Source organism: Sapajus apella, unplaced genomic scaffold (assembly GCF_009761245.1).
Source record: "Sapajus apella isolate SASKATOON/1434 unplaced genomic scaffold, GSC_monkey_1.0 scaffold231, whole genome shotgun sequence".
Lineage (NCBI taxonomy): Eukaryota > Metazoa > Chordata > Mammalia > Primates > Cebidae > Sapajus > Sapajus apella.
The window spans coordinates 440,170-462,640 of NW_022437171.1; the positions used below are offsets into that span (position 1 = coordinate 440,170).

The following is a 22,471-nucleotide window of genomic DNA, read 5'->3' on the forward strand; positions in this document are numbered from 1 at the left end:
ATATAGAATTTTTAAGCTTTATGCAAGAAAAGGACCTTAAAACAATTTTATTTTTATTTATTTATTTTTTTTGAGACGAGTTTTGCTCTTGTTGCCCAGGCTGGAGTGCAATGGCGCGATCTCGGCTCACTGCAACCTTCGCCTACCAGGTTCAAACAATTCTCCTGACTCAGCCTCCTGAGTAGCTGGGATTATAGGCATGCTCCACTAGGCCCCGCTAATTTTATATTTTTAGTAGAACTCCCCACCTCAGGTGATCCGCCGGTTTCGGCCTCCCGAAGTTCTGGATTACAGGCGTGAGCCACCGCATCCGGCCAAAACAATTATTTTTATAGTTATCTAACAAAAGATAAAAAAGAACAAGACGGTGGTTCAATTAAGAAATGTCTAGTTAAAAATTATTCTGCAAACCCAGCACTTTGGGAGGCTGAGGTGGGTAGATCACCTGAGGTCAGTAGTTCGAGATCAGCCTGGCCAACGTGGGGAAAACCAATCTCTACTAATTATAAAAAAAAAAAAAAAAAAAAAAAGAAAAAAATTAGCCGGGCGTTCTTGACGCCTGTAATCCCAGCTACTCAGAAGACTGAGGCTGGAGAATCCCTTGAACCTAGGAAGTGGAAGTTGCAGTGAGCTGAGATTGTGCCATTATGTTCCAGCCTGGGCAACAAGAGCAAAAGTCTGTCTCAAGAAAAAAAAAAAAAAAAAAAAGATTATTGGGCCCCCAAATGCCAGAGTGGGCTTCCTAGAAGAGGGATAATTCTCATTCAAGGCCAGGCACAGTGGCTCAGGCCTATAATCCCAGCACTTTGGGAGGCCCAGGTGGGCAGATCACTTGAGGTCAGTAGTTTGAGAACAGCCTGGCCAACATGGTGAAACTCTGACTCTACTAAAAAAAAAAAAAATACAAAGATTAGCTGGGCATGTTGGTGGGTGCCTGTAGTCCCAGCTACTCGGGAGGCTGAAGTAGGAGAATTGCTTGAACCTAGGAGGCAGAAGCTGCAGTTAGCAGAGATCATGCCACTGCACTCCAGCCTGGGTGACAGAGTGAGACTCTGTCCAAATATATATATATATATATAAAACTCAAGTGGACAAGAAAATTGCCTAGGCATTTTTCAGGAATTTCTTCTCAAAAGGAGGATGTGAATTATGCTGGGACAAAAAAATTCTGCCCTAGAAAAATTTATTACAATTTTGCTTTTACAACATACAGGCATCCCTTAATTCACTGGGAAGTGCAGCGTGCTGCTCCTGCCCTTGTAGAGGTGACGGTGCCATGGGGAAGATAAAGACACTTGTTAGATCATCCCACAAATAGGTGTAAAATTCCAGCTGTTGTCTGTGCAAGAAGAGTTTGTACTTGGGGAACCTTGACCTAATTCGGGAGGTCAGAGAAGTTTCCCCAGGCAGAAAGTGATTGCAGATTAAAAAGATGAACAAACTGGCATTGGTCAGGTGGAAAGAGCATGTGCAAAGGCCCAGTGGTGGGAGAGAGCAGGGCAAGTTCCAAAGAAGACCTTTGGAAATGCAGAGTGCAGTGAGTTGTGAGATGATGCCAGAGAGGCAGGGCCAGGCTGCATGGGGCCTTGTGGTATATGGTGAGGTGATTTGTCTTTATTCTGAATTGAGAGGCAGGCCAGGCACTGTGGCTCATGCCTATAGTCCCAGCACTTTGGGAGGCCTAGCAGGTGGATCATTTGAGACCAGAAGTTCTGAGACCAGCCTGGCCAACATGGCAAGACATCATCTCTACAAAAAATTTTTTAAATTAGCTAGGTGTGGTGGTGCCCACCTGCCCAACTCTTCCTAGCTACTCAGAAGGCTGAAGCGGGAGGGCTGCTTGAGCCCAGGAGCTGGAGGCTGTAGTGAGCCATGATCGCACCACTGCACTCCAGCCTGGGTGATGGAGCAAGACCCTGTGTCAAACAAACCAGCCAAGTGACAAACAAAAAGGCAGAGCCAGCGTGGGTGCAGGTGGGCAAGACTGGACACAGTTGCAGTGGTCAAGGTGAGAGGTGACGGTGGCTCACATCAGACTGGTGCAATTAGAGCTGGAGAGCTTCTGGGATTTATTGATTTATTGATAAATGTAAAATCGGCTTGCTGTCAGCCTGGGTATAGTGGGTGATCAGGAGAGGGAGCGATCCAGTGATCACTGGCTCCCTGGCTCATGTGCCTGGTTTGCACAGAAGAGCTCACTGCGGACATGTGACCTATGGGCTTCCAGGTGGAGTAGTCAAGGGGACAGCTGGAGATAAATACCTGGCTCAAGGGAGGGGCCCGGGCTTGAGATGTAAATGTGGCAGAAAGATGGGAATCGGAGTCTGAGGGTAAAAGATAAACCAGGGAGAGAGTGAAGGTGAGAAGGGAGTCCCTGGGCGTGAGTCTGAAGGATGCCTATATTAACAGTCTGCTGTGGGGGTCAGCCTGCCAAGGAGCAGATAGAGCTCAAGGAGCAAATTCATGAGGGTGACACAGCCATGAGCCCTGGAAGGTGATGCTCCAGAAGCTCTGATCAGGGCTTCCGATACAATGACAGATGGCCATTCAACGAAAGAGCACGAGGGGCCTGGAGCCGGCGAGATGGGAGTGTCCCTGCCTGCAAGGGAGCTGACCAGGACACCGGCATGTCCACAGGTAGTCTGTTCAGTCCCCAAGGGTAAGACCGGGGTTCAGGGAGAAGAGTTTTGTGACAATCAGCAGTGTGTATGCTAGGGGTAGAGGCGGGAGCACCCATGCTAGGGACACCCAGCAGTCTCAGGGCAGTTCTGACTGGGGACACCAGGCTTGCTTGGTGTTATACACGCTGGCCAGCCTTGGGGTGTCCCAGGAGCTGCAGCCCTGGCTTCTGCAGCCCTGCTTTTAGAGATGGACTTTGTCTCTTGCAGGTAGAACTGCCCCATTCCCTCCAGGACCTGTAAGGAGACAGAACCGAGTGCTCAAGCCAGCTGAGGGGGATGTGAGATGCTTCAGACCCACTGTAGGGACTACTTGGGGAATCACAGGCTTCTTTTCATGGTGCCTTTCGCCCTGAGCCAGGATAAAGAAGGGGCGGGCAGGCATCTTCCCAGGCAGCAGTGTCGAGGTGTCCCCAATCCAACCTCCTCTTCCCCTACCCTAGGATGCCAGAGATTGCTGAAAGGGAGGCCGACCCCACAGCGTGAAAACCCCAGGAGGAAGCCGGGAACCCCCACCCACGGGCAGGTTTGCAGTAGCCTAGAGGCCAAGGCTGGCCCCAGGCCACCATCCATGGAGCAGTCTTCTCTGCTGGGGAGCACCCTGGTGCAGAGCCTCGCCCAGCTGTGCTCCTCTCAAAGGCAGCTGTACCCTAAACGCCCCCTCCCTGGGAAGGAAGGAGAAGGACAGCTCTTTGCTGAGTGTGGGAGTGGAGCCAAGGTGGACTTGAGACTCTGGGCGGCTTCTGTGGTATCTGAAGTTGCCTGTTTGTTCTTCTGTATCAGCCCGAGGCTCCAAGGTGTGGGGACTGGGGAGCGGCTCCTGGAATCGCTCCTGCAGCCTTCTTATTCTACAGATAGGCCCAGCCCAGTGCCTGGGAAGCCTGCAACCCCAGGACTGCGCAGACACGAACCCCACCCCACTTCCCGCTTGGGGAGGGCGGGCCAGGTCAAGTTGGGTCAATGTCCACACTGAGAAGAGGGAGGCCAGCATGCCCCAGGGTGCGCAGAGAGGCTCCACAGCGGAGGACTCTGGGTCCCGGGTTGATACAGAGTGGTTCCCCGCCTGGCTGGGAGTTAGTGCCTCTTAGGGTGGTGGGGGGTGAGGAAGCTGCTCTATGCTCCAGGCCACCCCCAAGGGACTCGTCACTCCCACTGCCTTGGAACACCAAGCACCGGGGACCCTGTCCGCAACGCCACGGCAGAACAAGCTGCAGGAGGCAAGGAGCTGTGGAGACGGGCGGAGGAGGCGAGTGTCTTCTCCCAGCTCCTTTTCGGGTACATCTGTCCTCTCAGCGCCAGCTCCAAAGATCCCAAAGAGGGTGGCCGAGCCCAGAGGCAGCTCCCAGAGTCATCAGCAGCTCCCCTTGGGGGACTTCTTGACGCCAGGCAGGAGCCTCGCGGAAGCCGATGCGCGCTTCTGGTGTCGCCATTTGGCCCGGCGGTTCTTGAACCAGACCTGGTGGTGGGGGGAGGGTGTAACGCTCAGTCCCAGCCCCAGGTCCCACGTCCCACCGGCTCCCCAGGGTCCCACAGGGCCCGGGAGGGGAGCTTCGCGACGCGACAGGGGTGCGGGCGGCCGCCTGTGCGCCGCCTGCTCCTATCCGCTTCGTACAGACTCGGTGGGCTTGGACGTGGCAATGGGAACCCCCTTCGTACCCGCCCCAGACTCCGCCGGGCGGCGACCAGGACGCCCTTTCTTGGGTTCTGGGGTCTTCCGAATTTCCCAAATAACGGACGTCAATGGGCGCCCCTTTCGTCATCAGGAAAAAGGCGGGGAAAGGGTAAAACAAAAGAAAAGTAGCCCTCCCGTCCGGTGCAAGCGCCACCCGCCCGCCTTCACCCGCTCCTCGTCCCCGCGGACGCCCAGCGTCGTGCGCGAGTCTCCTCCTCTGACGCGTAGGGCGGTGCTTGGGCCGAGGCGGTCTTTGCAAGGGCGCCCGCCTGCCAGGACCCCCGGGACCCCAGTGCAGTGCAGCCGCGGCCCGCGCGCTGAGCACAGGCTGGGCGGGGTACCCACCTCCACGCGCTCCTCGCGAAGGCGGATGCGGCCGGCCAGGCGCTCGCGCGTGCCCACGTCGGGATACTGGTTCTGCACGAAGAGCGCCTCGAGCGCCTGCAGCTGCTCCTCGCTGAAGATGGTGCGGTGGCGCCGCGTGCGCCTCTGAGGGCTCGGGCCGACCGCGCCCGGCAGCGCCCCGGAACCTCCGGCTGGCACGCCCAGAGACAAGGGCACCGCGGGACCCAGCCTCAGCGGCCACGCCAGCCGCGTGCCTGCAGGGCGGGGGCGAGGGCGCGGTGAGGCGCGGGGCGGGGGCCAAGCTCGACACCCACCGCGCCGCGCCCAGGCGTCCCCAGCTGGGCCCGCGCCCCTCCCCTCGCCCACTCACTCACTCACCCAGCCCGGCGGCTGCCTCCGGGGGCCCGCAGGGCGCCGCGCGGGCGCCGCAGCAGCAGCAGCAGGCGCAGGGCGCAGTATCGGGCACCCCGTGCTCCTCCGGCTCCGCGGGGCTCTGGCGACCGGCGGGCTGCTGCGGACAAGCGGCCGGGGCTGGGGGGCTCCGCTCGGGCAGGCTGGAGAGGATGTGCTCAATGGAGAAGAGGCAGGGCCGCCCGGGGTCCCTGCGGCTCGCCGCGCCCCCAGCTGCCGCCATGCCCGGCCCGGCTGCCGCCGCCGCCGCTGCGGGAATATATACGTCGAGGGGAGCGCGCAGTAATCCCCGGGCCGGGCGCCCAGTCCACGCGGGTTAATCCCGCAGCGCCGGCCGCGAGCGCGCTAATCCCCGACTGCGGCGGCTCTGCCTCCGCGCGCGGGGGCCAGGAGAGCTGCGGGGAGGGCGCCCTGTGCCCCCGCCTGCGTCCTCCTGTCCCACCCGGACTCGCCGCTCACGCGGGCAGGGTGACTTGCAGGAAAAGGCGGAGGGCCGTCTCCCCGCCGCCTGCGGGACATGGCAGTAGCCCAGAGGGCACCCCGACCCTGGCAGCTGCGCAGAGCGCGGTGGTGCCTCCTGGCCCAGCCTCTGATGGCTCCCCCGCGTTCGGCCGGGCCTGGTTCTTCGTCCACTCTGGGGTCCTACCGTGGCGGCTCAGCACGCCTGGAGAAGCCCAGCCTAGCCTCGCACCCGAAACTCCTGGACCGCAGCCTCCGTGGTGCCCAACACCACTTGCAAACCCGCGTTCCCGCCGCGCTCGCGGGCCGGAACCCGCCCGCGTCCGGAACCGGCCAGCCACCTCGGAGCCAGGGTCTCATGGGCCTGGAGGGCGTGGGAGCGCGGCGGGAAGCCTGGGCTGCTGGGAGCCCCCAGTTCTAGGTCTCTTCACCTGAGTCAATGAGACCTCCCTGGCCCCTTCGGAGGCCCCTCCTCGGTGCTCCGGAGCCGCCCGTCTTCCGGCTTTCCCACGGGTCCCAGAATCCCGGTGAAAACATCCAGCACTGCACCCCGCCCTTCCCTGCACTGTCACTGCCCCCCAGGAGCTGTCTCAGGCTCCCTTCTCGCTCTCTGCCCAGGCAAGTCCTACTCTGATCACACCGTCCTCGGTCTCTTCTGCCACAGCGCTGGTGACCCGCACTTGGCTACATTATTGCACCCTCAGTGAAGCGGCTCCGGACAGCCGGACGGTCACTTCAGCTTAAGACCCTCTCCTCTTGCCCTCCGAAAATACAGTATGGGACTCATGGCACTGAGAAACAGACGGACCGGCTCGTACCCAGTTGTCACTTTCTGGCCTTGTGACCTCCACAGGGGCCTTCAGCCTCTGGGCTTGTCTTTCCCAATCTGAACTGTAGTGAACTGAACTGGAGGCGCTCCGCAGGCTCAGTGGTTAGGTGTGACACGGTTAGAACCTGGCCGCCCGGCAGGGCGACATGCATTCCTGCGCTCCTCCCGCCACCAGCCCCTCTGCAAGACTTTGCCATTCCCACTCTCCATCAGTGAAAGTGCTGTGGACATCACGTGACAGAACTTGCCGATTTAGTTTCTGTCACAAGAGCTCCCACATAGGGTTATCGGGGGTTGTTAGTCCCAAAGCTCAGTGATGGAGCCACCACCTCCGGGAATGGCTCTGTCAACCCCCATCCCCACCCCACCCCCAACATCCTGGTGGTAGAATGGCTGCCACAGCTCCACACATTTCATCTCCTCCATGTTCCTTTGGACAGCCATGGGTCCCTCCTCCCCCAGCAAACCTCCCTCACAGAACTGCATCTGGATCATCCTCCAAAATCAGAGTTCTGCTACCATGGAGGAGGCAGGGTCATCAGTCAGGAGGGCCACCCTAACATTGGCTGAGCCCTCTTCCTCCGAGCCCCGGCCATCCCTCCATCTCTTCCAATTCTCACCCTCAAGGCCTCCTCCGGCCCATCTTTGTGACAGTGACTCACAAGTGCACCTCCAGCCTGGCCTCTCTCTCTCCTCCAGGCTCATGTTTAGGGAGCCTGCTCCACATCTCCATCTCCACCACCAATAAAGGTCTCCCAGTCACTGCGCCAGAAAGGAACCCAAGGTCTTCTCAAAATCCCTTTCTTGCCCTGTGTTCCCCACCTTTATAAATGAGACACTGCCCACCTGTCCACCTCCAGTGTTCATTCTCTTCCACCTATCTGCCTCTGTGTGTGCCCTGCCTCTTCACCAGTCTACCTTGGTAAATGGCTCACTGTGGCACTTTTTCAAAAAGTTACTTTCTATTTTGTATTATTTTTTTGAGACAGAGTCTTGCTCTGTCACCCAGGCTGGAGTGCAGTGGTGCGATCACGGCTCACTGCAGTCTTGGCCTCCTGGGCTCAAGTGATCCTCCTGCCTCAGCCTCCCAAGTAGCTGGGACTACAGATGTGCCACCATGTTCAGCTAATGTTTCTATTTTTTTGTAGAGATGGGGTTTTGCCATATTGCTGATCTCAAACTCCCAGGCTCAAGCAATTTGCCTGCCTCAGCTTCCCAAAGTGTTAGGATTACAGGTGTGAGCCACTGTGTCTGCCTGGCCTGCCCCCCTCCTCCCCCCTTTTGTTTTACTTTTGAAACAGGGTCTTGCTCTTTCACCCAGGCTGGAGTGCAGTGGGTAACCATGGCTCACTGCAGCCTCGAACACCTGGGCTCAAGAGATTCTCCTACCTCAGCCTCCTGAGTAGCTGGGAACACAGGCACATGCCACCACACCTGGCTAATTAAAAAAAAAATTATAGATAGGGTTTCAATATGTTGCCCAGGCTGGTCTAGAACTCCTGACTTCAAGCAATCCACCTGCCTCAGCCTCCCAAAGCTCTGGGGTTACAGGTTGAGCCACCCTGCCTGGCCACTGTGGCACTTCTGAAACATGCCAGCAGGTTCTTTGACATTCCTCCCTTTGGGAGTTTAATTGGATTCCTTCCTGAACATGGGCTAACCTTAATGACTTGCTTCTAATCCATAGAATGCAGCAGAACTGACACTGTGTGATTTCTGAGGCCAAGTCATATGAAGAGTCACATAGATCAGATCTGCAGATCGATGACTCAGCTCCTTCTCTCTCACACACATCTTGGGATGCTGCTCTTTGCACCCAGTCACCATGCTGTGAGGGGCACAGGCGGCTTTGGGAGAGGACAGGAGTGTTCCAGCCAGCAGTGCCAGCTGTAGGACCCATCCACGCCCAGCATGGGGCACCTATGAGTGAGTGAGAAAGCCTTTCAGATGGCTCTGGACCCGGTGACCATTGAACTGTAACCACAGGAGGTACCAAAACTGAGAATCCCCTCCCTGAGCCCAGTCAAGCTCCATGACTCTGAGGTGAGGTGGTTTGTTACATAGCTACAGATAAGCAGAATGGGATCTGGTACTGGAAGTGGGGTGCTGCTGATACAAAACCTAAATCATGTGACATTGGCTTTGGGACAGGGCAGTGTTGGGGAGCTGGGAGGCTCTTGCAGAGGCTGACATTGGGGACTTAGAGGAAAGTGAAGAAAATGTTACTGGAAGACCATGTTAAATGTTAAAGGAGACCATTGTTATGTAGTGGCAGGAAGTTTAGCAACAGTGTCACCTGTAGCCAAAAAGGAAGCAGAAGCTACACAATGCACCCGGGCACAAGATGATCCAGCTAAGGAGAGAAGGTTCAAGGTGCTGCTTGGCTGCTTCTAGCTACCAATAATAAAAAGAGAGAAGATATTCAAAAAACAAGATTTAGGGCTGGGCACAGAGGCTCACTCCTGTAATCCCGATGCTTTGGGAGCCTGAGGTGGGAGGATCACTTGAGGCCAGAGTTCAAGATCAACCTGCGCAACATAGCGAGACCTCCATCTCTACAAAAAATTTGTCTTTCTTTGAGATGGAGTCTTGCTCTGTTGCCCAGGCTGGAGTGCGGTGGTGCAATCTCTGCTCACTGCAACCTCCACCTCCTGGGTTCAAGCGATTTTTGTGCCTCAGCCACCCGAGTAGCTGGGATTACAGGTGTGTGCCACTACCCTCAGCTATTTTTTTCTATTTTTTATTAGAGACGGGGTTTCTCCATGTTGGCCAGGCTGGTCTTGAACTCCTGACCTCAGGTGATCCACCTGCCTCGGCCTCCCAAAGTGCTGGGATTACAGGCATGAGCCAAAGCGCCCGACTACAAAAAAACTGTAAAAATAGTTTTGGTGGTGGTGCGTGCTTGTGGTCCCAGCTACTCGGGAGTCTGAGGCGGGGGGATTGCTTCAGCCTGGAAGTTGAGGCTGCAGTGAGTCATGATCATGCCACTGCACTCCAGCCTGAGCCATACAGCAAGACTTTGCCTCTAACTAAAACAAAACAAATCCCAGTACATAAAGTGCTGCTTCACAGACCATTTCCAACAGACCAGGGGGTCTAGCTGCAGGGCCGCCAGGGTGTGGAGTTCCTGACAAACTCAAGGACAGGGCTCCCAGGTTCAAGGGAGGGGCATCCCTGTGTGCAGGGATGGAGAGGAGCTGGAGCTCAGAAACCGCCACTTGGCCACCCACTTTTTAATCCCACACCCACCCACCTCTCTTAGAATTGCATCTTGGAATTGCAGCCCAAGATGGGGATTCGGGCACCAGGGCTTCCTGAGGCGGCGGGGGAGGGCAGGGGACACAGAAGCTGCGGAAGTTTCCCTGCAGCACACAGAGGGTCACGGTGCACAGTCTTGCCACTCCAAGGTGGCTCCCACTTGGCCAACGCTCCAGAGAAGGGGCCAGCTATGAGTGACCTTCTCACGTCAGCTGTGGGTGGAGGGCTCCAGGTGGGGCTGAGGGCAGTTCCCATAGCCCTGCCGAGCTCCATTCTCCTGGCTTCTTGGGCTAAGTCCACTCCATTCAGATGTGGGGGACAAGAAGTCTGATTGGTCACAGCTGCTGGGCAGGTGTACAGGAGGAAGGGTGGTGGGGCCAGCAGCCACCACTGCTGCGTGAGTTGGTTTTGAGACTGTAACTGAAGATTATGCTCTCCCTGTTCCTCCCCTTTTCGGGGCTCCCTCTCCCAGAGCCGGAAGCACTTCTGAAAGTCTGGGTGGCTCACCTGGTGGGCTGATCCAGGTCCTCCTTGAGAGCTTTGAGCACCCTGGGTGCCAGCCTGTGGCAGGCTGCATGGGAGCATCGCAGGACAGCCAGGGGATCCCTGGAAGACGCAACATTCCTCCCGGTCCCCAGTATGAGCTGGGTTGGGCACCTGGGCCCATCTGGGGACTCCCTTGCTTGCTGGCATGAGGAACCCAGGGTGACTGGGCAACTGTCATAATGTACGTTTGACACAACCCTTACCATGACCCTGGTGATGGCACTCCCCGCCTCCCATGCCAACAGACCCAGAACCTAAATTTGTGAGGTTGGGAACACAACTACCCCAGGGGATTACCAGAGGTCCCGAGGAGCGAAGCAGCCCTGGGGCTCAGACCAGTGCATCCACCCACGGACGCAGCACACTGCGCCCCAGAGCTCCAGGTGCCTCTCCCGATGTCCTCATCTCCTAACTTCCCTCTTTTTTTTTTGGAGACAGAGTCTCGCTCTGTCACCCAAGCTGGAGTGCAGCAGTGTGATCTTGAGTCACCGCAGCCTCTGCCTTCCAGGTTCAAGCGATTCTTGTGTCTCAGCCACCTGAGTAGCTGGATTCCAGGCATGCACCAACATACCCAGCTAATTTTTTGTATTTTTAGCAGAGACAGGGTTTCACCATGTTGCCCAGGCTGATCTCGAACTCCTGATGTCAGGTGATCTGCCCATCTGGGCCTCCCACAGTGCTGGGATTATAGGCATGAGCTACCACGCCCAGCCTTCATCTCATAACTTCTAATCTTGCTCTGTCCAGGTTCCTAAACCAGCCAGCTCAACCATTTGCTACTGCCGGTGGGTCTAGGAACTTCTGTCTTTGCACAGTGTAGATGGCACAGCACTCACAGAAACTCCGTTGTTTGGGGGACTTTGCCCTCATGCTCCACTGCTGTTCAGGGCCGCCTAAGTGAGCTGCAGGGCAGGTGTCATCAGTGAGGACACATGGGACGGCAGTCACCTGCTTTCACAGCTTACGTGTGTCCTCTGGACTTGCTGAGAGCCGATCCTGGTAATGCCACTATGGTTGTGTGATGGTACCTTAAGACCTGGTGGCTCTGCCAAGCGCAGAGGCTCACACCGTAATCCCAGCACTTTGGGAGCCCAGGCAGGAGGAGTGCTTGAGCTCAGGAGTTGGAGACAGCGTGGCCACATAGCAAGACCTTGTCTCTACAATAAATTAAAAAATTAGCTGGGTGTGGTGGCATGTACCTGCGGTCCCAGCTACTCAGAAGGCTAAAGTGAGAGGATCTCCTGAACCCAGGAGTTTTAGGCTGCAGTGAGCCGAGATCACACCACTGCACTTCAGCCTGGGCAATATAACAAGACCCCGTCAAAAAATAAAATAAATAAGGCTGGGGGTGGTGGCTCACCCACCGAACACTTTGGGAGGCCAAGGTGGTGGATTACCTGAGGCCAGGAGTTCAAGACCAGCCTGGCCAACATGGCAAAAACCTGTCTCTACTAAAGATACACAAATTAGCTGGCTATGGTGGCAGGTGCCTATAATCCTAGCGACTCGGGAGGTTGAGGCTGGAGAATCGCTTTAACCCAGAAGACGGAGTCGCAGTGAGCCAAGATTGCACCACCACCCTCCAGCCTAGGTAACAGAGCAAGACTCTGTCTCTAAACAAAAATAAAATAAAGACCCAGTGAGTGGCTCTGACAATACCCAGCTCCAATGAGCCTTCCGGTCACTTGGTAGCCCGTTGTCAGATGCCCAGTTCCTGCCAAGGCCCAGGAGCATGGAAGGATTTGTTTTGTTAATGTGTGTGCCATGGCCTTGCTCCAGAACCCTAGGAGTGGCACTGTGACCCTTCTGATGCAGCCTGCTGAAAGCCCCACATGAAACCTTTCTCTGCCAAGCATTGGCCATGGCTCTGCAAGTTCACAGGGTCAGGCTGAGGCCTGCTGGTGCCGGAGCTGCAGCAGACCCCGTGCTGCCCTGGGCTCTACTCAAAGCCAGTGTCCTCTGTATCACCGACAGATTTCTTGGGCAGTATTCCCAAGTTTTTTCCGCCTCCAAATCATAAAGAAGCTTCACCCTGTTGTGCTCTTTTGTAGCGGTAGGAGGGGCTGCGTGTTTGCGCATTGCTTTGGAGGGGGTGCTCTGGCACCCCAGGCCGCTGGGCTCCCAAAGGTGTGCTTATTTGTCTCTTCCTCATTGTTGGGTTGTGAGAGTTCTTTTAATATACTAGTCCCTCATCAGATATATGATTTGCAAATATTTTCTCTCATTCTGTGGGCTGTTTTTACTTTTTTTTTTTTAATTCTTTTTTCTATTTTTTTTTTCTTTTTAGAGATAGGGGTTTTACCATGCTGGCCAGGATGGGCTCGATCTCCTGACTTTGTGATCTGCCCGCCTTGGCCTCCCTAAGTGCTGGGATTACAGGTATGTGCCACCTCGCCCAGCCTTACTTTTTATTTATTTATTTATTTTTTGAGACGGAGTTTCGCTCTTGTTACCCAGGCTGGAGTGCAATGGCGCGATCTCGGCTCACCGCAACCTCCGCCTCCTGGGTTCAGGCAATTCTCCTTCCTCAGCCTCCTGAGTAGCTGGGATTACAGGCACGCGCCACCATGCCCAGCCAATTTTTTGTAGTTTTTTTTAGTAGAGATGGGGTTTCACAGTGTTGACCAGGATGGTCTCGATCTCTTGACCTCGTGATCCCCCGCCTCGGCCTCCCAAAGTGCTGGGATTACAGGCGTGAGCCACCGCACCCAGCCTACTTTTTTTTTTTTTTTTTCTGAGACAGAGTGTTGCTCTGTCGCCCAGGCTGGAGTGCAGTGGTGCTATCTCGACTCACTGTGACCTCCACCTACTGTGTTCAAGTGATTCTTCTGCCTCTGTCTCCCCAGTAGCTGGGACTACAGGCACGTGCCACCACGCCCATCTAACTTTTGTATTTTTAGTACAGATGAGGTTTCGTCATGTTGGCCAGGCTGGTCTCAAACCCCTGACCTCAGGTGATCTGCCCACCTAGGCCTCCCAAAGTGCTGGGAATACTAGCTTGAGCCACCACACCCAGCCTTTATTTTTGAAACAGGGTCTCACTCTGTTGCCCAGGCTGGAGTGCAGTGGCATGATCATAGCTCACTGCAGCCTTGACCTCCTGGGCTCAAGCCATCCGTCCACCTCAGCCTCTCAAGTAGCTGGGAACACAAGTGTATGCCACCATGCCTGGCTAATTTCTAAATATATATATATGTATATATACATATGTAATATATATACATATATATATAATACATAATATATATACATATATATGTTATATATATACATATACATTATATATGTTATTATATATACATATATAATATATGTATATATATTATGTATATATTATATATGTATATATATAACATATATGTGTATAATACATATGTATATATACGTATATATAATATATGTATATATACGTATATATTATATATGTATAATATATATACATTATATATACACGTATATATATATATAATATATATACGTGTGTGTGTGTATATATATATTTTTTTTAGAAATAAGGTCTGGCTGGCCTGGTGCAGTGTCTCACGCCTGTAATCCCAGTATTTTGGGAGGCTGAGGTGGGTGGACCAACCAAGGTCAAGAGTTCGAGCAGACTAGCCAACACAGCAAAACCCTGTCTCTACTAAAAATACAAATATTACTAGGTGGGGTGACATAGTCCTGTGTCCCAGCTACTAGGGAGGCTGAGGCAGGAGAATCACTCAAACCCAGGAGACAGAGGCTGCAATGAGCTGAGATCACGACACTGCACTCCAGCTGAAAATACCCAGCTTTAACGAGCCTTTTCATCACTTGGTAGCCTGTTGTCAGATGCTCAGAGTGAGACTGTCTCAAAAATATTTCGAGACAAGATCTGGCTGTGTTGCCCATGCTGGCCTCGAACTCCTGGGGTCAAGCAGTCCTTCTACTTCGGCCGCCCACAGTGCTGAGATTACAGGTGTGAGTCATTGCATCTGCCTGTTTTTTGCCCTTTTTTTTTTTTCTGAGACAGGGTCTCACTATGTTGCCCAGGCTGGTCTCAATCTCCTGGGCTCAAGTGATCCTCCAGCCTCAGGCTCCTGAATAGCTGGAAGTCCAGGCACTCACCAGCATGCCTGGCTTCAGCTGGCATTTTGATAGGAGTTATATTGAATCTGTAGATCAATTTTTGGAGCAATGCCATCTTAGCAATATTTAACTCTTCCAAGCCATCAACATTAGATATCTTCCATTTACTTAGATCTTTGGTCTCTTTCAACAATGTTTTGTAGTTTTCAGAATTTAAGTTTTTCACTTTGGTTACATTTATTCCCCAATATTTTGTTCTTTTTGACATTATTGTAAATAGAGTGGTTTTCTTTTCTTTTCTTTTTTTTTTTTTTGAGACAGAGTCTCACTCTATTGCCCAGACTGGAGTGCAATGGGGTGATCTTGGCTCACTGCAGCCTCCGCCTCCCAGGTTCAAGTGATTCTCCTGCCTCAGCCTCCCGAGTAGCTGGGATTACAGGTGTGCACCACCATGCCTGGCTAATTTTTGTATTTTTAGTAGAGATGGGGTTTCATCATGTTGGCTGGGCTGGTCTTGTACTTCTGACCTCAGGTGATCCACCTGCCTCTGCTTCCAAAAGTGCTGGGATTACAGGCATGAGCCACCGTGCCCAGCCAAGGTAATTGATTTTTTTGGTGTATTGATCTTGTATCCTGCAACCTGCAAGACTCATTCATTAAGCCGAATAGCTTTTTTTGTGGATACATTTTTTTCTCTCTGTCGTCTCACTCTGTCATTCACACTGGAATGTAGTGGTCTGATCACAACCCACTGTAACCTAGAACTCCTGAGCTCAAGGGATCCTCACGTTAGCCTCCTGAGTAGCTGGGCCTAAAGGTTTGTGCCACCATGCCTGGCTGATTTTCTTTCTTTTCTTTCTTTTTTGAACAACAACCTCTTGTCCAACAGACCAGCTAATTTTTGTGTTCCTATAGAGATGGGATCTTGCTATGTTGCCCAGGCTTGTCTCAAACTCCTGGCCTCAAGCAATCCTCCCACCTGGGCCTCCCGAAGTGCTGAAATTACAGGCAAGAGCTACTGGGAATTCTTTAGCATTCTATGTGTACAAGATTATGTCATTTATGAATAGAGATCACTTGATAATACTGGTGCCTTTTATTTCATTTTCTTACCTAGAGATTTTTTTTTCTTTCCTCCTTCCTTCCTTCCTTTTTCTTTTCTTTCTTTCTTTCCTTCTCTCTCTCTCCCTCCTTCCTTCCCTTCCTTCCTTCCTTCTTTCTTTCCTTCTTTCTCTTTTTTCTCTTTCTTTCTTTCTTTTTTTCTTTTTCTTTCTTTTTCTTTCCTTCCTTCTTTCTTTCTTTCTTTCTTTCTTTGACAGAGTCTCACTCTGTTGCCCAGCTGGAGTGCAGTGGTATGATCTTGGCTCACTGCAACCTCTGCCTCCTAGGTTCAAGTGATTCTCCTGCCTCAGCCTCCTGAGTACCTGGGATTACAAGCACGCATCACCACACCTGGCTAATTTTTGTATATTTTTAGTAGAGAACAGGCTCTGCTGCAAAAAGACAGCAAATTATAAATAGGACCAAAGACCACGCCAGGCAAGGGTTAAGTCACACATCCCTATGCTTAAAGAAGAAACTATATTCTGTCACAGGTTTTTTTTTTTCTTTTTTTTTTTTAGACGGAGTTTCTCTCTTGTTGCCCAGGCTAGAGTGCAATGGTGCAATCTCGGCTCACCGCAACCTCTGCCTCCCAGGTTCAAGCGATTCTCCTGCCTCAGCCTCCTGAGTAGCTGGGCTTATAGCCATGCGCCACCGTGCCCAGCTAATTTTATATTTTTAGTAGAGACGAGGTTTCTCCATGTTACTCAGGCTGGTCTCGAACTCTTGACCTCAGGTGATCCGCCCGCCTCAGCTCCCAAAGTGCTGGGATTACAGGTGTGAGCCACTGTACCTGGTGTTTTGTTTTTTTCCTAACAGTTAAACAAGCACTGGCCTCAAGATGAACGATATTAAAACAATCACAATTCAACTACCACCAGACACTAATTGACCCTCCTGTTCTACAAGCCACAACGACAGCTTGGATAGGACAAGAGACTGGTTTTAGCAACTTCCTTCTGATAACAAGACCACCCACCCCAGACCGGCTCTGGCTGGTTTACAGAGGCTATGCACTTGCATGCCTTCATGTCAGTCCCTGCTTCACCTTTTGACATGTAGGGGCTAATTGTAATGCGTTTAAATGTAAAGTCTCCACCCCAAAGTAAACATGACTGCAGGTGATATGCATATTTGCTTATCACATATGCACGTTTCTCCTTCGTGAATATTCACAGCTCTTCCCAGATCCTCTTAAATATGTATACTTTGCCATCCTATTCAGCATAAATTCTGTTTCATCTCTCTCTCCCTCAAAGTGCCTGTCTTTTGGTCTCTGTGAGAGGCTACGCTTTCCAGCCTGGCCACCTTGTGGGCTATATGTAACCCATTATAAGAAATAAAGTTGGCAGAGCAGGGTGGCTCATGCCTGTGATGCCATAATCCCAGCACTTTGGGAGGCTGAAGTGGGAGGATCCCTTGAGGCCAGGAGTTGGAGACCAGTCTCAGCAGCATAGTGAGACCCCATCTCTACAAAAAATAAAAAAGTTAGCAGGTATGGTGGCGCTCACCTGTGGCCTCAGCTGCTTGGGAAGCTGAGATGGGAGGATCTCTTGGACCCAGGAATTTGAGACTTCAGTAACCTATGATTGTGCCACTGCACTCCAGCCTGGGTGACAGAGTGGCACTCTAAAGAAAAGAAAATGAAGTCTCCTTTCTAAATTTATACATCATGTGATTTTTCAGTTGGTACTCTAAAGGTTAGAAATCACTGTGAAAATTCTGCCAAATACTAAATATGTCTATTCCACTTATGCATTCAGAAGCTGCAGAAATAACCCACGGATAGTTCATGAACTGCTGGACCCACCATGGGACAGAACTGGGCCAGGACTTTGCTTCCTGCCTCGCTGTCTTTGTTCCTGCCGTAGCAGGGAGGCCACGGGGGCACTTTGGGTCCCAGGGATCAGTGCTGACTTGGAGCCAATATCCAATAGCACTAGAAAGATCTGAGTTTTCCCTTTCCCCAGCACACGGCTACCTGGGTAAGCAGACACAGGCCCCTTTGCGGAAGGATGAGGAGAACCACTACTGAAATGCCTTTCATGGTGTTACTTGCTCCTTCCTGCTGGGAAGGAGACTTCAGCAGAGGAAGTCTGGGCCTGAGAACTGGCTGGACACTGGGTAGGGCACTGAGACATTTCACTGGGCAGATGACCTCAGCCTTTTGCCCTTCTATTATTTTTACTTATGTTTTTAATGTAAAATAAAGATAGGATAGCATTTACCATTATAACCTTTTTTTTTTTTTTTTTTTTTTGGCCAGGGGGTATTGCTCTGTTGCCCAGGCTGCAGTACAGTGGTGCAGTGGTGCAGTCCTGGCTCACTGCAGCCTTGATCTCCTGGGCTCCAGCGATCCTCCCACCTCAGCCTCCACAGTTGCTGGGACCATAGGCATCCGCCATGCACACCTGATTTTTGTATATTTGTAGAGACTGGGTCTCACTTATTTGCCCAGGTTCATTTTAACCATTTCTAGGTGTGAGATACAAGTGTGCATTAAGGATATTCACAAGGCTGTGTAACCCTCTCCACGGTCATTCCCAGAGCCTTCCATCATCCTAATCAGAAACTCTGTACCCACTGCACAGTAATTGCCCTTCCCCGCACTCCCAGCCCCTTGCAAGTGGGGCTTATGGCTGAATAACACTGCACTGCATGTGCAGACCACACGTTGTTTATCCACTTATCCCTCCAGGATCCTTGGGTTATTTCCGCCCTCTGACTCCTGTGAATAGCGCAGCTGTGAACACGGGTGTAAAGTACTTGCTTCAGTTCCTGCGTTCAGCTCTTCTGGGTATATGTCGAGGAGTGGAACCGCTGGGCTGCATGGTAATTCTATGTTTACGTTGTTGAGAATCCACCAAACTTTCCACAGCCGCAGCTGGTTCCCATAAGAGTTCTACTTTATCCATGTCCTCGACAACATTTGTTATTTTCTGGTTTTAAAATGTATAGACACCCTAGTGGGGGTGAAGTGTTTTCTCATTCTGATTTTTTTTTTTTTTTTTTTTTTTTTTTTGAGACGGAGTCTTGTTCTGTCACCCAGGCTGGAATGCAGTGGCAAGATCTCGGCTCATTGCAACCTCCGCTTTCTGGTTCAAGTGATTCTCATACCACAGACTCCTGAGTAGCTGAGATTACAGGCACCTGCCACCATGCCCAGCTAATTTTTGTATTTTTGTATTTTTTTTTTTGAGACAGAGTTTCACTCTTGTTACCCAGGCTGGAGTGCAATGGCGCGATCTTGGCTCACCACAACCTCCGCCTCCTGAGTTCAGGCAATTCTCCTGCCTCAGCCTCCTGAGTAGCCGGGACTACAGGCACGCACCACTATGCCCAGCTAATTTTTTGTATTTTTAGTAGAGATGGGGTTTCACCGTGTTGACCAGGATGGTCTCGATCTCTTGACCTCGTGATCCACCCGCCTCGGCCTCCCAAAGTGCTGGGATTACAGGCGTGAGCCACCGCGCCTGGCCTAATTTTTGTATTTTTAATAGAGATGAGGTTTTGATGGGTTGGCCAGGCTGGTCTCAAACTCTTGGCCTCAAGTGATTGGCCAGCCTTGACCTAACAAAGTACTGGGATCACAGGTGTGAGCTACTGTGCCCAGCCTCTTTGCTCATTTTATTTTTTCGAGACGCAGTTTCACTCTTGGCCCCCAGGCTGGAGTGCAGTGGCGTGATTTCAGCTCACTGCAACCTTTGCCTCTCGGGTTCAAGTCATTCTCCTGCCTCAGCCTCCAAAGTAGCTGGGATTACAGGCGCCTGCCACCAGACCCAGTTAATTTTATTTTTAGTAGAGATGGGGTTTCACCACGTTGGTCAAGCTGGTCTTGAACTCCTCACTTCAGGTGATCCACCAGCCTCAGCCTCCCAAAGTGCTGGGATTACAGGCATGAGCCACTGCACCCTGCTGAGAAAAAGAAACTTTAAAAATAACTAAATAGGCTGCGTGTGGTGGCTCATGCCTGTAATTCCAGCACTTTAGGAGGCCGAGGTGGGCAGATCACCTGAGGTCAGGAGTTTGAGACCAGCCTGGCCAACATAGTAAAACCCTCTCTCTACTAAAAATACAAAAATTTAGCCGGGCATGGTGGTGGGTGACTGTAATCCTAGCTACTTGGGAGGCTGAGGCAGAAGAATTGCTTGAACCCAGGAGGTGGATGTTGCAGTGAGTTGAGATGGAATCGTTGCGCTCTAGCCTGGGCAACAAGAATGAAACTCTATCTCAAAAAATAAATAAATAAAAACTCTATCTCAAAAAATAAATAAATGAAAAATGGAACATCAGAAATAAAAAATTTCCTAAACAGGCTTAACAGCAGAAGAGAGATGACAGAAGAGTCAGTTTGAGACTAGTTGGATAATAGAAATTAACCAATCTGGGACAGGACGGTGGCTCACACTTGTAATCCCAGCACTTTGCGAAGCCAAGGCGAGCAGGTCACCTGAACTCAGGAGTTTGAGACCAGCCTGGGCAACATGGTGAAGCCCTGCTTTAATTTCTATGAAAAATACAAAAATTAGCCAGGTGTGGTGGCGCATGCCTGTAGTCCCAGATACTCGGAGGCTGAGGGGGGAGGATCACTTAAGCCCATGAGGTTAAAGATACAGTGAGCTGTGATTCAGTCACTGCACTCCAGCCCAGGTGACAGAGCAAGAACTTATCTCAAAAAAAAAAAAAAAAAAAGTTACCCAATCTGAACAATAAAGAAAAGTGATTGATCACTTTTATATAGCATTTTTATTTTTATTTTTAATTTTTTTAAAGATGGGGTTTTCACCATGATGGCCAGGCTGGTCTTGAACTCCTGACCTCAGGTGATCTACCCACTTCAGCCTCCCAAAGTGCTAGGATTACAGGCGTGAGCCAGTGTGCCCAGCCAGTATTTTTATTTTTATAGTAATATTTTTATAGGCTGGGAACAGTGGCTCATGCCTATAAACCTAGCACTTCAGGCCGGGAGTGGTGGCTCATGCCTGTAATGCCAACACTTTGGGAAGCCGAGGCAGGCGGATCACCTGCGGTCAAGAGTTCGAGGCCAGCCTGGCCAACATGATGCCCATCTTGTGGTGCGGTATACTAAAAATACAAAAAGTAGCCAGGCCTGGTGGTGGGCACCTGTGATCCCAGCTACTCAGGAGAATGAGACAGGAGAATCGCTTGAACTCAGGAGGCGGAGGTTGCAGTGAGCCGAGATCTTGCCACTGCACTCCAACCTGGGTGACAGAGCAAGACTCCATCTCGAAAAACAAAAAACCTTAGCACTTTGGGAGGCCAAGGAGGGCAGATAGCTTGAGCCCAGAAGTTCAAGGCCACCCCAGGCAATACAGAGAGACCCCCGTCTCTACAAAAAATACAAAAAAATTACCCAGGTGTGGCAGTGTACATCTGGAGTCCCAGCTACTCAGCAGGCTGAGGTGGGAGGATCACCGGAGCCTGGGGAAGTCAAGACTGCATTGAGCCATGATCGTGCCACTGCACTCCAACCTGGATGACAGAGGGAGGCTCCATTTTAAAAACAAACAAAAAACGTGTAAGTAAAAGAGGATTTTTTTATAGAGTCAATAATATATAAAAAGGCAAAAATACAGAAAACAACAAAGCCAAAGATAAACAAAATTAATGAACTAAATTGAACCAGAACAAAAGGAATACAAATCACTAATATGAGGACTGAGGGAAGGGATATAACTGTAGTTTCTGCAGACCTTCAAAGAATAACAAGGGGATGTAATGAACAACTTTATTAATAATCTATAGTTAGCCTACAGTTAATGTCACACTTTCTGGCAAAACATTGGTCATTTTGTACCTAAAATCAAGAGTAAAGTAAGGATATCCATGACACTTCTCTTTCACGTTGCCCTGGAAGTCTTAGCGCAATAAAGCAAGAAAAATATATAAAAGGTATAAAGGGCTGGATGCAGTAGGTCATGTCTATAATCCCAGCATCTTAGGAGGCCAAGTACTTATGAGGCCAGGAGTTTGAAACCAGCCTAGGCAACAAAGTGAGACCCCATCTCTAAAAAAAATTTTTTTTTTTAAAACTAGCAGGGCATGGTGGTGCACACCTGTAGTCTCAACTACTTGGGAGGCTGAGGTGGGATGATCAGTTGAGCCTGGGAATTGGAGACTGCAGTGAGCTATGATCATGCCGCTGCACTTCTGCCTGGGCACCAGAGCAGGACTCCATGTCAAATAAACCCCCCAAAACAAAACAAAACAAAACACATCACCAAAGTGCTCAAGGGCATCCACTCACATATTGCGCCCCACACTCCTTCACTATCAGGGCTGTCACTTTGATGCTAGAGCCTGGTCTAGGTTGAGATCCCCCGCCTCGCCTGGAGTTCGGCTGTGCCCCACTAACCTTTGGGGCCTCATCTTCATTTCTGTCCATCTTCAGGCCAGTCTCTGCATGTACGAGCTGGGGTCTGGCACGGGGCACTCTGCTTCATGATATTGATCAGTGTGTCTGGATCTGTCATGTTCGCTCCTCCAGGAATCGATAGTGCTTAGCAACAGCCTCTCAGTCCTGTGGCTCCTGGAGTTCCTGTGTCCTCCCCACCTCTCAGGCGCCCAGGGCACTGTGCCACTGTCTCCCAACCCAGTTTCCCCAGTGACAGTTCTTACTGTCACACTGTGACCCAGGCTGGGAGCGGTCAATTCTCCACCTGCCACCTTGGCATCTACAAGGACAGGACACCACAAAATGCTAGAAACGCCAGAAGAGTGACAGCTCCTCATTGCCACCCCGCCAGCACAGGAGCCAATTTCGGAGTGCTGTTCTTCAGGTGGGCTTCCCAGGGCCACCCACCAGGGACCCACTGTTGAGGTCTAGTTCCCTAGGAGCAAAGCCTGAAGCAAGAATTCTTATTCTCAGGCTGTTGCTGAGCGTGTGCTCAGGAGACCGAGGAAGTCTGTGTTATGCTCCAGGGGTGCTGAGCCCTGAACGGTTTCCAACAGGAGCTTACCTGTTCACACTTCCGGAGGCCGGGAACCCGCATCAGGGTGTCAGCAGGGCTGTGCTCTCTGAAGGCTCCAGGGCAGTCTGCCCCATGCATTTCTCTCAGCATCTGGCGTTGGTTGACCCACTGGCAT

General features: G+C 51.7%; 1 protein-coding gene across 1 annotated transcript; it reads right to left on the reverse strand.

Annotated features, from left to right (window-relative positions):
• Positions 1-2,074: 2,074 nt before the first annotated feature.
• Positions 2,075-5,329, reverse strand: GSC2 (goosecoid homeobox 2). The gene is made up of 3 exons (XM_032271422.1): positions 5,074-5,329; positions 4,696-4,949; positions 2,075-4,134 (listed from the first exon to the last, which is right to left on the reverse strand). The coding sequence occupies exons 1-3, from the start codon at positions 5,327-5,329 to the stop codon at positions 4,030-4,032; spliced, it is 615 nt and encodes a 204-aa protein (XP_032127313.1). The 3' UTR covers positions 2,075-4,029.
• Positions 5,330-22,471: the final 17,142 nt, after the last annotated feature.